The sequence below is a fragment of the Gavialis gangeticus genome, unplaced genomic scaffold (genome assembly GCF_001723915.1).
Source record: "Gavialis gangeticus isolate Ggan-Ray unplaced genomic scaffold, GavGan_comp1, whole genome shotgun sequence".
In the NCBI taxonomy this organism is placed as follows: domain Eukaryota; kingdom Metazoa; phylum Chordata; order Crocodylia; family Gavialidae; genus Gavialis; species Gavialis gangeticus.
In genome coordinates this window covers 19,817,126-19,830,170 of record NW_017728996.1, presented here as the reverse complement: position 1 = coordinate 19,830,170, position 13,045 = coordinate 19,817,126, and the positions used below count along the sequence as shown (strand labels likewise).

Sequence of the window (13,045 nt, the reverse complement as noted above, 5' to 3'; positions counted from 1 at the left end):
TAGAGAGGCTTGGTGCAGGGGCTGAAGTCCACTGAAGTCCAGGAGGAGAGAGAGAGAGAGAGAGAGTCCAAACCGCAGAGGGAAGCAACAGGCCCCGTGCAGCTCGAGGGCTGTGCAAGAAGCCCCTGCAGGCAGCTTGGCAGCAGCCCAGGAAGGCAGGCTCCACTGAAGTGGGGGAAAAAAGCAGCAAGCCTGATCTTCTGCCCACTTGGAACCTGCCTGCCTGTCTGAGCTGCATAGGGGCCTGGTGCTTCCCTCTGCGGCTGCGGCGCCCCCCAGGACTGCCCGAGCCGGGTGCCTGTGGGCTGGTGCCTCCTGGGGGGCGCCACTGCTGTCACAGAGGGAAGCACCAGCCCCCCTCCCCATAGCTCACGGACCACTCAGTCCGCCAGCAGCTTGCTCTCCCCTCCCCGCCATCAAAGAGGCAGGTAAGGGTGTGTACACGACATGGGGGTTTAATTCTCCCTAAAGTGAAGTGGTGTTTTTGAAGTGCCTTCTATTCAAAAGCTTGTCTGATTTTATCCCAACCACGTAGTTGTTCCAATAAAAGATTTCACTCACTAAAATCCTTGCCTCTCATATGATTCCTAGACCATCATGGCTACAACTTTGCTCCAACACCACCGACCTATGAAGATTTCTGTACCATATTCATTCACTTTCCTGTGAGACTTTCTGTCCAGTGGCTCTCATCTAAAATGTCTCTACACAAACCAGCACACGATTCCAATTTTTAATCTCTCAGGTTTGCACCTTGTTCTGTCCTCAGGTACTTGCAGTGTTACTGCATGGAAAGGGCACCAGTATATGTTACTCCTCTTGTTAATAATTGCCAGGGTTATTTGTAGTTTTTACTACCAATACCAGCTTTTGTTCTTCAATATTTGCTGTATTCAGAAGCAGAAAAATGTAGAATGCTACCTGTGGATCAGGGTGTCTGCTAATAATAATCTGTACAGCACCAGGACTGCAGTGGGTTAGAACAGCATAAACTTCATTAAGTGTCATGTTTTGGACAGCTGCTTCATTAATTTCTAGGATTTCATCTCCACACCTATAAAGGGATGAAAAATCCAATGAGAGGATGGTAACAAACTACATTGGTTTTTCTAACATATGGTCTCACTGTGACTTTTACTACACAAGATGGACATTCACATGGCTGAGTTCCAGCATGATCAAGATTAAATTAGGGTATCTCATCAGGGCCTCAGTCAGAAAATAGAAAGGGATTGGACATATAGCTCATTGTTCCATTCTGCGTGAATAGGAGGTCCCTGTACTTGGAGCAATGTGTGTTTTGTACTCTAAAGACATGACAAAACTGTTTTTCACAGTTGTCTGCTGTTTTCACCCACATCTTCCTTCCTGCCACCACTGTGACATTTCACTTGTTGCGTGTTTAAAGCTGCATTGCATTTAAAAGTCAGAAGGAACAATATAGTAGCTGTCCTTTACACTCAATATAGGAAAATAACTTGTTACAAATACACTTTTAGAGACTGGCCTCTGACATCAATCTTTGTCTACAGTTTGGCTCTCTAAGGCTTTCATAAAGAAATGAAACATTGCCCCTTACGCGAATATCTCATACTTTCTCTGCCCTTCCTTCCATGGGGCTGCGGGGCTGTGCCGGACTCCTCCTGGGGGTGTGGGCCCCTGATCTGCACTCCAGATGACAGAAGGCTGCTGCTGCCGCCTAGGACCAGTGCTGGGCACAGCCTGCACCCAGGGCCAGGAAGACTGGTGCTGCTGCTGGCCCCAGGCAGCATCCTCCTGTCGTTCGGCACACAGATTGGGGCCTGCACCCTGCAAGGAGTCTGGCACAGCCCCGCAGCCCTCCTGGGGGTGCGGGCAAGCCCCCAATCTGCATGTCGGATGACAGGAGGCTGCTGCTGCCACTTGGGACCAGCACTGGGTGACCACTGTACCCCTGCCTGAGCCCTGCAGTACAGGGAGGGAACAGAGTACAGCCCCAACCCTGCACGCCCCACAAACTGGAGTGAGCAGCAGTGGTGGGGAATGAGCTGTTGCTCAGTGTGGGGGGAAAAAGCAGCCACTCCTGCTCCCCATAGCCGGCGTCCCATGGTGCAGTCGCCCACAGCTTCGGAAGGGCTGCCCTGCCTCTCCGCGGCATCGCTGGAGAGCCAGCACAGGCAGCCAAATACAGGCTCTGAGTGGCTGCAGCGTGAGGCACCAGCCACAGGGAGGGGGAGCAGCCACTTTTCCCCATGCTGAGCACCAGCTCATAACCCGCTACCGCTACTAGCCTGGGCCCCGTGCCGACTCCGAGCTGAGGCGTGACAGCAGCAGCTGGGCAGATGCTGCTGCTGGGCACAAATGAAAGTGGCCCCTCTGCTCACCGCCTCCAGGCAGTGTTTGGTGTGGCTGCTGACCAAAGCCTGTGCCATGCTAGGCTGTGGTGGGGCTGCTTCACCATCACCTCTGTACTGCCCAGTGAGCAGCTGGGCTACAGGGAGGGAGGGAGCCACTTTTCCCGCATGCTGGGCACCAGCTCACTCCCCATAGGTGAGCATGGGGTGTGTAGGGTCAGGGCAGCATGCTAGGACCACAGCTGTACCATGGGGCCCGTGCCCCAAGGCCAGCGCCAGCGCAGTACAGAAATGGTGATGAAGCAGCCACGCTGCAGCCTAGCGCAGAGCAGGCTCCAGTTGGTGGCTGCACTGCCCAGCCAGGGCGAGCAGGGGAGCCACTTTCCTCTGTGCCCAGCAGCAGCTTCTGCCCAGCTGCTGCTGCCGCAGCTCAGCCCCAACAGGTGAGCCTGGAGCTGGCACAGGGCCCAAGCTAGCAGTGGTGGCGGGTTATGAGCTGGTGCTCAGCACTGGGTAAAGTGGTCTCAGGCGAAAGCAGCAGCCTCCTCTCATCTGGCACACAGATCAGGGTCCCACACCCCTGGGAGGAGTCTGGCACAGCCCTGCATGTGTCCTGGGGGTGCAAGCCACCAGACCTGCGGGCCAGATGACAGGAGGCTGCTGCTGCTGGCAAGTCACGAGTTTTGGTTTGAACAGTTTGAGGTGCAGTTTCCCAGAATCCTCTATACCTATCTCTTGAAACTTGGCAGGCTTCATGCTCTCAAAGGGGGCTACCATCCCTGCATGTTTCATTTGAATTAGACAGGAAATGACAAAGTTATAGGTCATTTCATGCTTCCCCATTATAGTCTATGGGCAAAATGTTGAAACGGTGTTGAAACAGCGAAACAGTTTTGACGAAATGAAACAGAATAGTGCTTCTGAAATTAAACAAAACTCAGAACGAAACACTGTCCCACTGAAACTGCAAAACAGAAGTCAAAACAAAACAGTGCTGTTTCACACAGCCCTAGTAAACATCACTCCAGCTAAATGATTCGCATTGTGCCATGGGAAATAGGATTCTGGGAGTTGTGCAACATGGAGATTGTGCAGGGTCCGTGCACAAGGATAGTGGAACAGATGGAAGCAGAGGAGTTGGCTATGGGTTGTGCCTATACAGATCAACTAGTAATGCTTTTTAAAAGAGAGGGAATGAAGTAACCATGGATGCTACTGGAAAGGTGACCTCCATGAACCCCTTTGATAGCTTTAATTTTGAAAGGACAGCATTTGGCACCAGGACAGATCCTGTCAATGTTTAGTCACTCTTAGTTCTGTTCTCTTAATTCTCCATTCTCATTTGGATGCCTTACTGTCCTATTTCCTCCCAGCTTAATCCCATGCCTGTGTTCCAAGCACTGACCCACCAGCATGCAGAGACAAGGGCCTGTCCTGACAAGCATGCACATGCAGGGGCATGTGTTTCTCATGGGACAAATAGCAGCCGCACATATTTGTGAGGCTGCTATTTGTCCCTCAGCATGCCCTGCACGCATGCTCCAGCACGTGGCAAAGTGACCCGGATAGGGGAGGGGAGGTTGGGGCCAGCACCCTTACCTGGGATTCTGGGAGCCTCCCAAGGCAGCAGCAGCACCAAACTGGCTGCTTGAAGCCTGGTCAGAGCAAAAAAAAACTCCACCACTGAAAAAAAGCAGTATGGTGCACATGGCAGTAGCATGCGCCACCAAAAAGGGCACATGGCTCTGGCTGCCAGCCAGGCTCTCTTTCTGGCAGCGCTTGCTGCTGCCGTATGTGCCACACTGCTTTTTTTCAGTGATGGATTTTTTTGACACTGGGGCCACAGGTGCGCATGCGCCACATGCAGTTTGCAGTGCATCATCAGGACAGGCCCAAGAGCTCCATCTGAAAGGGCCAGGCTTATTTGTCAGGTGAGTCTAAAAAGCTTTTTGATGGAACATGCAGTTGGCATACCTGAGTCTCCCATCCATATGAGCCACGGACCCCGGTGAGAGTGTATGGATAAATATCCCCGAAATACACTGGAAGTAAGGGATGTTGCACAAGCCAATTCCTAGGCCAACCCCAGGCTCTGAAATAATTTGTTAAGATCTGTTATGAAATACGTTATGAAATGTGTTTAAAATGTGCACATCAGATCAACTGGAGAACACTGGTTCTACACTATAGCACAAAGCTTGCCAGTGCAAAACTAAGCCATGTGTATTTATGTATTTCACACATGCAGATGAAGATTTTTTTATTCGTTAAGTGGCAGATACATAAATAAAGTTTTGCTGGTTTCAACATTTGGTTCATAATTCATTGGTAGCATGTCACAGATACAGCACGCTACAGCTTTATTTTGCAAAAATCTCATTCATATCCACTGTATCCCAAATCCCTGTACAGGGGAAAAGCACAACAGAAGGAGACAGAAGAATTGAGATGTGGTGTTTGTGCATGGCTTGACACTTTCTCTCTCTTTCTCTGTTTCATGCAGCTTGAGATTTCTAAGAACTCATCCCCTTTGCAGGGAGCAGCCATTTGTCTCTTAGAACTGCTACCGCCTCATAGGTGAGTCATACGCTTGTGTCATGGCATCTTTACTTGTGTTCTTTATTTCGATGCCCTTGTTCTAAAGTATAAAGAAGAGTGCAAGTATAACGTAAAGTGGATCATGGTGAAGGGCTTCCCAAGTTCTTCCTGTTTTATCTGGGATCAGTTTTGAGGCAGAACACATGAATGTGGTGAACTTTATTGGCTGATAATGTCTGGTCCCTCACCTCTGGGGCATTTAATACGTGCTTGGAACAGAACAAATGTTACATCTGTCTACGCCCTAAGTCATTCTGCCAACACCTGTGATTATTGTTTATAAATAGAAAAACAAAGCAGCTGCGGGAAGAGACAAAAGAAATGCATATGTTTTATATGCACATGTTTCTATGTGTTACTAAGTCATAAATTAGTTGAATTATAAAGTTTAAATAATGAAGAATGAGAATGGGCAATGTGCTTAATTAGGAGAGAAGACGGGGCTCTAAATTCCTTGTTCAGAATAAGTTTAGTGACCAAGCCACACAAAAAAAAGATTGATTGGCGCTTGTGGAAATACAGTAGGCAAATGCCAACCTTTGATGGATTGCTGCTATCCTTTTCAGGAACTGAGTTCTAAATGGGGCATATAAAAAAGCAAATTTCTAAAAATAGATGAGGGATTAGGATAAAGTGAGAAGAGACAGGCAGAAACTAGCCAAGCCACCAGTTTGTGACTCAGCAGCTTGGTTGTGAGCATGCACTTTATTTTACCACTTACCTTTGTTGAGGGTAACTTCCATTATGACCCTGTCATTGGGTTTTGTGGTCATTAATGAGAACGTTGTACCTTCCGAACTGAAGGAGCTGTTTTCCTTGGTTATGCATGTGCTAGCGCTCAGTGACCGGCATAATTGGGACGACTGATAGCTAGAGGCAGAATGAGGTGTGCTGAGGCTTGTCCTGACTGTAAGTGTGAGAAGACCCTTTTTCGCCTGCTAGAAATGAACAAAAAGAAGATGAATGGGTGAGTTCTCCCAGACATGTGCAAAGACAGAAATTGTGCTGGGAAGAGAAGGCATAACCTTGAATTTTTGTAAAGCATCATAATGCGTTAATCCATACATCGATTCTCCATTCAGTTCCAGAATTTCATCACCTGTTTTGAAAAGGAAAAATAAAATTGCATTACTAATTGAGACACAAATGATCCCAAAATAGTCTTGCCTTGAGGCAAAGGCAGTAATGCATGCAGATGAAAAAATACCATTTAGAGGCTAAGTCACCTCTCATTGATTTTAACGGATCCAGATAAGGCCCATTAGTAGTATTATACTGCTGCTATAATAAATATGGTGTGCTGTACCTTTTTACAAATAAGAGAACTCAATTTGCCCACAGTTGATTAAGGTAGGACTCTTTGCAGCTGCTGGAGAAGCTTAGATTATTACATCTTACAGAGTAATGAATAGGCAGAGCATTACAAAAGCATTGAAATTATGCTGAAAAGATGGTACAAAAATAGCAAAAATATTAATCTCTGTCATCAGATCTATTTATAAATGCCCAGAAAAAACATGGCATTTGCTAGCCTCCCTTCTGAGTCTGCAACCATACATACCATGCCAATTAGGCTGTGATGGGTTGGAGTGTTGTTGTAGCTGTGATGGTCTAGGAAATACGCAAGAAACAAGAGTGTTTTTGGTGATGTCTTTTATTGGATCAACCGTATAGGTGGGAGGAATGTTAGCCAAGCTTTCTGGCATCAAGTCCCCTTCCTCAAATTGTGGACGTTTGCCACGTTGGAATGGAATGAAATCACCTCCTCATTCACAAAATACTTGAGCTGGAGTTTTAACCTTATGTCACCAGCCCCTCAAGCCATGTGATTCTTCTTTGCTATGTATTTTAAAGGTCTGTTTTACATATTTACTAAAATATTTTAAAGGTCCTGAAAAATCATTCCAAAGATGTTTTAGTAACTTCTCACCTTCTTGTAACCTCCCATCAGCAGCAGCAGCTCCACCTGGAAAGATAGTCTTAACGTAGATGCCTATAGGTCCATAAATACTGTCCTTCCCTCCGACAATGCTGAAACCCAGACCCTGATTTGCAGAGGAGAGAGACAGTGTCCATGCTTATTTCACAGCTTGGTTTGTTTTCTGTGGTATAACATTATGTGGGCAATATAAATTGTCAGAATGATATAGTGAACATGTGTCCATACATTAAAAATATGTAAAATAAAGCAAATTGATCTGATTCTGTAAATGCAATGGAAGTTTTAAAATATTCTGACGAAATCAGGCATAATGGTTAGCACACATTTACACTCCTTATGTCTACACTGTATTACCCACTTTGCCATTGATGCAACATGGGATCTTGGGTAAGTGAAGAAACTTCTTTTCACCTCAGTTTCCCCCCTCCCCACCACTTCTTGAAATGTTTTGGATACAAGAATGATCTGAGCATGTTGTGGCATTATTTTATTCCTGTTAACTTAGGAGGGATGTTCTGAAATTGTACTAGGGCCAGATCCATAACTAGGACTCTCAAGTGCTACCATAACCCAGGTCATAAATAATATTTTTGTATTTTATTGCACTTCACAGAATGATTCTCAGTCAGATCTGTCATCAACACTGTTATTTAGAAATAAGTTTGATCTTTATTAGGGCATTTACAAGCCTAAAAGCCCATGTTTAAGCTTTTAGCTTCCATATTCTCTATTTATGCATCCCAGGTTGCAAATGAAAGTCAGTGAAAACTAATTGCATTAGCTAATGCAAATATGGAGCCAGAAAGGGACAGTATACCCACTTCCCATTTTTATATAGAAGTGCAGCTATTTTCTCTCTCACTTGGATGAGATGGTTTAGGCAGTAATGATTCTGCCTTCAATAGGGGTTCAAACTAGCATGTAACCTCCTGAGGTCTCTTCCAGCCCTATTTTCTGTGATACTCTGTATTTATAAAAAAAGTCTTATTTGCCTGTATGTGATTTGATGGATGATCAAACTTCTTTCCTCTTCAAAATCAGACCAGAGCAGAAAACAAGACTCTCACCTTGCCAGATGCTGAGTCCCTGCTCAAGCTAGTTGAGGGCAGCTGGCACCTTGCAGTCTGCACTCAACAGGTAAGAGGATACAACCAAACTGTTAGTTTTGTTGTGCTGAGGCTTAGGAAAGGAGCTGAATAAAAGCTGTTATTCACCCACAGGTCTGATGTGGCATGGATAGGATAGTCCACTATTCAGCCCTGACATGAAAGAAACAGTTATAGAAGAGATAAGCTTCTTGGGTGCCTGTAGATGTAATTACAGCACGTCAGAGCAGACTCGATTAGTCAAGTCTGCTGAAGCGTCATAAATACCGTGCCCCAGACAGCCTCCATGTCTTGTGTATCAGCATCTCCATGCTTCAAAAGAGTGGCGGGGGGCCTTTAACTGAAGCTCATTGAATGAACTTTAGTTCAAGCAACCCTGCCACCATTTTTGAGTGCATGAACATGATACACGAGATACTGGTGCTTTAATTAGAGCAGTTCTCAGAGCCGTTCTAATTAAAGCACCCCCTACTCCCACCTTGGAGCATGTGTAAAAGTGCCCATTCAGGCCTTGTCCTCTCTGTTAAAACTGCCAAGGGTGTCAAGGAATATCAGTCACATGGTTTGGATATATTCAATAGCAACTAACTGTGACTACCACTTCCAGGTCTCAGATGACTACCAGAGAGCCAATAGATGGTGATGACTTTTTGCTCACTCCTGCCTACAGATGGATTTGAACTGGTAACCCAAAGGCTTGATATCCTTTTACCAGCTTCCCTGCCCATTTGATAGTGAAGTTTATACCGGACAAAACAGTGAACATTTCAATCATGGTACTGATTACATGGTACATAGAAGCATCTCACCTTTCCTTGGCCTTTCATCAAAACAATGTTTGAGATTACAGATGCTTGGGAACTGCAAGATGCATGCATTAACTGAGCACTGCTGAGTGATCTAGAAGGTCTTGAAACAGGCTGCAAACAGAAAACAATGGTTTGAGTGGAGTTCCAGGCATTCTCATACATAGCAGATGAACACACACGACTGGTCTGGGGACTGAATTCAGTGTCCCAGTGGAGACCTCATCCAGTCCTATAATCCTGTGTTTCAATCTTCTCTCCTTATATTTAATTATTTTAAATATACCATTAGTAAAGTAATCCTCATTTTTATGTGTCTATTGTTCTCTTCACTTTTCAAGGAAGTGTTTCTATTGAGCAGGGGTTTTTAATTGAAATGTGACAATATGTGAAAATCCCCAGGATGACTATATGGGTCATGATTTCTGAATGCTGTACAGAAAAAAAGCAGTCTTAATAGAACTATGACATTCCCACAAGCAGAAAGCACAGGATTTTAAGTGGTGGAAGTAAATTTCTGAATGAGTCAGAGTGCTTGTTTAGCCAGGCACCAGTGGATTAGAGCAGAATTGTCTGAACCCAAAGCCAGTACTTCTGCACTTTTTCAAATGCACAGGATACTAAGACTAAACCCTGAGGATGTGCCTATATGCTATTCTAAGCCCACTAAAATTAGACAAGTAATATATTTCATTAGACCAGTTATAAAGTTGGTACACCTGTTGTAAAAGACAATCATGGGGGCACAAAACACCCTACATCAGGTCTGGGCATTTGGGGTCTGAAAAACATACCTAACCTCTCTCCCAGCAAGAAAGATATTAGCAAATAAATCTGCATTTTACATGCTATCTGGATCATCATGGTTACAACAGGATAATATTACTACAATTGTTTATATACTCAGCAGTTATAATTCATTGTTAGATTTGTAATGTATAGTGTACTCCAGTCAGGTGCAAGGCCTTGAGACCATGCACTTCCTGTGAGTCTGCCCTTACCTGTGCAGAGTGTAAACAATCCCGGGGAATAGCCTGTGCAAAATACTTTGCACCTCATTAAGACTTAGAGGTAGTTAGCCTTGTTAGTCTGAAGTTATGCAGAAAGCAGGGTCAGAGAATATTTAAATGACTTGATTCCTTTCTATTTAGTACCCCTGCTCTCTGCAAGTCCATTTATAGCATCTGACAAGTAGGCTATAGCCTAAAGAAGCTCATACTTTTTCAAGACTTGTTTCCTTGCTGGGATGGGTACAGAAGTGCTCTGTGCATGTTTTACAGTGCTGTAATTTAAAGCACTTTTATAGCACTATAAAGTTGCAGTGCTCTTAAATGTGACAGTGTTTGGTGGAGGGGGCCTCTCAGCCTCCCTGCACTTTCCAGGCTAGGAGGCAGGGGGTGCTTTGCAGCCTCCTGGGGCTTCTCCACTGGTCAGAAATTTGACCATCATACAGAAGTTATTTAAAACACTGTAGGTTGCTAAAGTGCTGTAAAATACAGTGCTTCAAATTTAATACCTCATTTAACAAGGATTAATTTACAGCTCTGTATCCATTTTTAAAGTGCTGTAAAGCTCTGCACTTCTGTTAAGTCATGGCAATAAAGTGCTTTAAATGGCAAAAAAAGCAACTTCTATACACACCTTTGTTTCTCACGGCACTTTAGAAGGCTTGGAAATGACAGCTTTCCCTCAATTTCCATAATTACTCAGTTATATTTCAATGTAGAAGAATTCAGCAAAGTAGGCTGAAGAATCCCTGTGCATAATAAAGATCTTGTGCATTTAACCAAAAGGGGGTAGCTGATGTTTCATAAAATGTAAGCAATAGGCCAAAATTAGGGCTAGTGTGTTATGTAGTTAAGTGAATTAAGCAATAATCTGATATGCATATAAATGGAACAAACTGGACTCTTTATTTACTTGGTGTCAGATGAGAGTCTAGGCCCTACAAATATTAGTGGTGTGGATTACCTTAAATGCACATTTTTGCCAAGGCATTTGTGCTTTTGGACATCAGGGTCATGACAGGGATTGTCTAAAGACTGCACTGAGAATGTTAAATTCTTATTCCTGATCCTATATTTGTTGCTGATTATTTCTGTATATGCAGACATGTCACATGTTTTTGGTGTTTCAGTTTTGCTGTTCATAAAATGGTGAAAATTATAGTAACCAATAATATAGTGCCTTTTATAGTATACTATTAGTCAATGCCTCTACATTGAAGATTTAAAGTGCTATGTGTTGTTGTTAAATAACAGCATAGAATTCTCCCCCTTGATTAATGTAAGAAGTAGGAGTTACTTTTTGTTGACTATAAATGGTGAGAAGGTGATAACAGTTTACAGACAGACCACTTCCTTCACCACATGAGACGCGATGAATTTTAATAAGAGTCTATAGTGATACACATAATGAAGTCCCCCTGTCTGAACATTATAGAGTGGATATTGCAAAGCTAATTTAAGCACACAGTTGAGTTATTACCCTAGGCTAAATTTACATAAAGTTCAGCAGGGCCGGATGCATTTACAATGAAACTCTGAGCAAGTTGGATTTTCTACAAATTTGTTTATGCAGTAAAGTGAAACTAACAGGTGTGGAGCAATCTAGTGCTTGGGATCCCAGCCAAGAAATCTGCTTTTACATATGTCAGGAAATAAGCCTTGAGCATTACATGAACATTCACTCAGCACAGAGCTAAGAAAGTGAGGATCCAGGAGATGTCTGGGCCAGGCCACAAATATGCTGTGATACGCATGTGTCTATCAGTGGTGTGGATTATTTATCCCTCAGATGAGGGACTATATCCCTGTTAGGGATCTGAAGGATGTACTAAAAGAAAGGTATAAACTCACACGTAGTTGATTCGCCAAGGCTGAAATTTATCTCACTAAGGAGGGGCACTTCTTCTAGCAGAAGCTCCATGCTACTTACATGTGGCCAGCAGGACAGATTAGCCATACCAGAGGGGATGTAGACAGATGTAGCAATTAATATCAAAGGATACCAGTGTAAACTGTTATGATGCCAATGTTACATCTGCATGATGCTGTAGTGATGCAAGTGTAGGAAAAACACAGTACAACTTTAACCTGTCTTTCTTCAAGGCCAAAGTTAGTTTTACTCCACTTTTCACTAACACTATAGGATCACGCAGACAGATCGTAACAGCTGATGTGGGTTCCAGGAAACAGCTCCCCTCCCCTTTCAAAGTGACTAAGAGGTACGTTTGTCCATACCCAGAGGTAATCCCCTGGTTGAGGGCTGGTTGTGCTAGTGCACTCTCTGCTAACTTTACACATTCACATGTGTTCAGGGTGAAATGAAGAAGGGGCCTCTGTGGATCCATGTGTAACTACAAAACCCTGCATAGGGCAAGTGGAGGGGCAGTAGTTTGCTGGAGAAGCAACCAGGAAGGTCCCATGCTCTCCTGTAGCCTCTCCTGCTATCCTGGCCTTGTTTTGCACACAGTCATTTTAATGTTTGTGCAGGTATGGAGTTGGGATGGGGAAAGGGCTGACAGGCAGAGGTGGCATGGCTGACGTAGCACAGAGATGCACAGATTCTTTGTACTGTTATTCCTGCCTCGATGTGGCCTTCAAAGTGAGGATGTTCTTCCAGGAAACCCAAATGCAAATATTCTTTGGTGTGTTCTTATTGAGCCTAGTGAATTTACCCCTTCTGATATGTGATTTCCTGTTGTACTTACCGGAGCTCTTCCTGCCGAACAGTCTAGCTGTTGAGAGAGTGATTTCTGGTTACAGTAAAGAGAATAGGGCTGTCTGTCTCTGTATGCCGCTGCTTTCTTGGCCATTTGACAGTCAATTTCCCCTATCCAGTAAGGATTTACACCTATTAGAGACAGGACATACAACACACAATTTTTCACAAGCATTTGGTTCAAACACTTCTGAATGGAACAGTTAAGAGGTGCTCAATAAACTCCTCTTAGGAAGACGTTTTGGGTTGTGAATCTAACTGGTGAGGACGGGAGTCCCTGAATCCTTAGAAGCCCCCACTGAGTTTCAGGTGCACTCAGTTTATGTGACTTCACCTTCGCAGACTGTCCCACATGGGGACGGTTACAACAGTTATCTTCACTGTACTAATGATGCTTTTGGAACAAAATCACTGTAATTTGAAGTAAAGAAGATATAGGAAGTTTTTATAATGGAATCAAAGGAGTTACCAATAATAAAACATATTATTTCTTGTGTTTTCTTCTAGGTTGGTGGACCTCCTCCGGCAGGCTTTAAA

The 13,045-nt window shown here is 44.2% G+C and overlaps 1 protein-coding gene across 1 annotated transcript in view; it reads right to left on the bottom strand.

Annotated features, from left to right (window-relative positions):
• Positions 1-13,045, bottom strand: part of IL16 (interleukin 16) — an 83,236-nt gene that overhangs the window by 24,058 nt on the left and 46,133 nt on the right. Inside the window, exons 7-13 of the mRNA XM_019504105.1 lie at positions 12,498-12,640; positions 8,789-8,899; positions 6,862-6,976; positions 5,957-6,030; positions 5,653-5,866; positions 4,308-4,425; positions 922-1,054 (exon numbers count right to left, since the gene is read on the bottom strand). Coding sequence (XP_019359650.1) covers positions 922-1,054; positions 4,308-4,425; positions 5,653-5,866; positions 5,957-6,030; positions 6,862-6,976; positions 8,789-8,899; positions 12,498-12,640 — 908 coding nt within the window. The remainder of the gene's footprint in view (positions 1-921; positions 1,055-4,307; positions 4,426-5,652; positions 5,867-5,956; positions 6,031-6,861; positions 6,977-8,788; positions 8,900-12,497; positions 12,641-13,045) is intronic.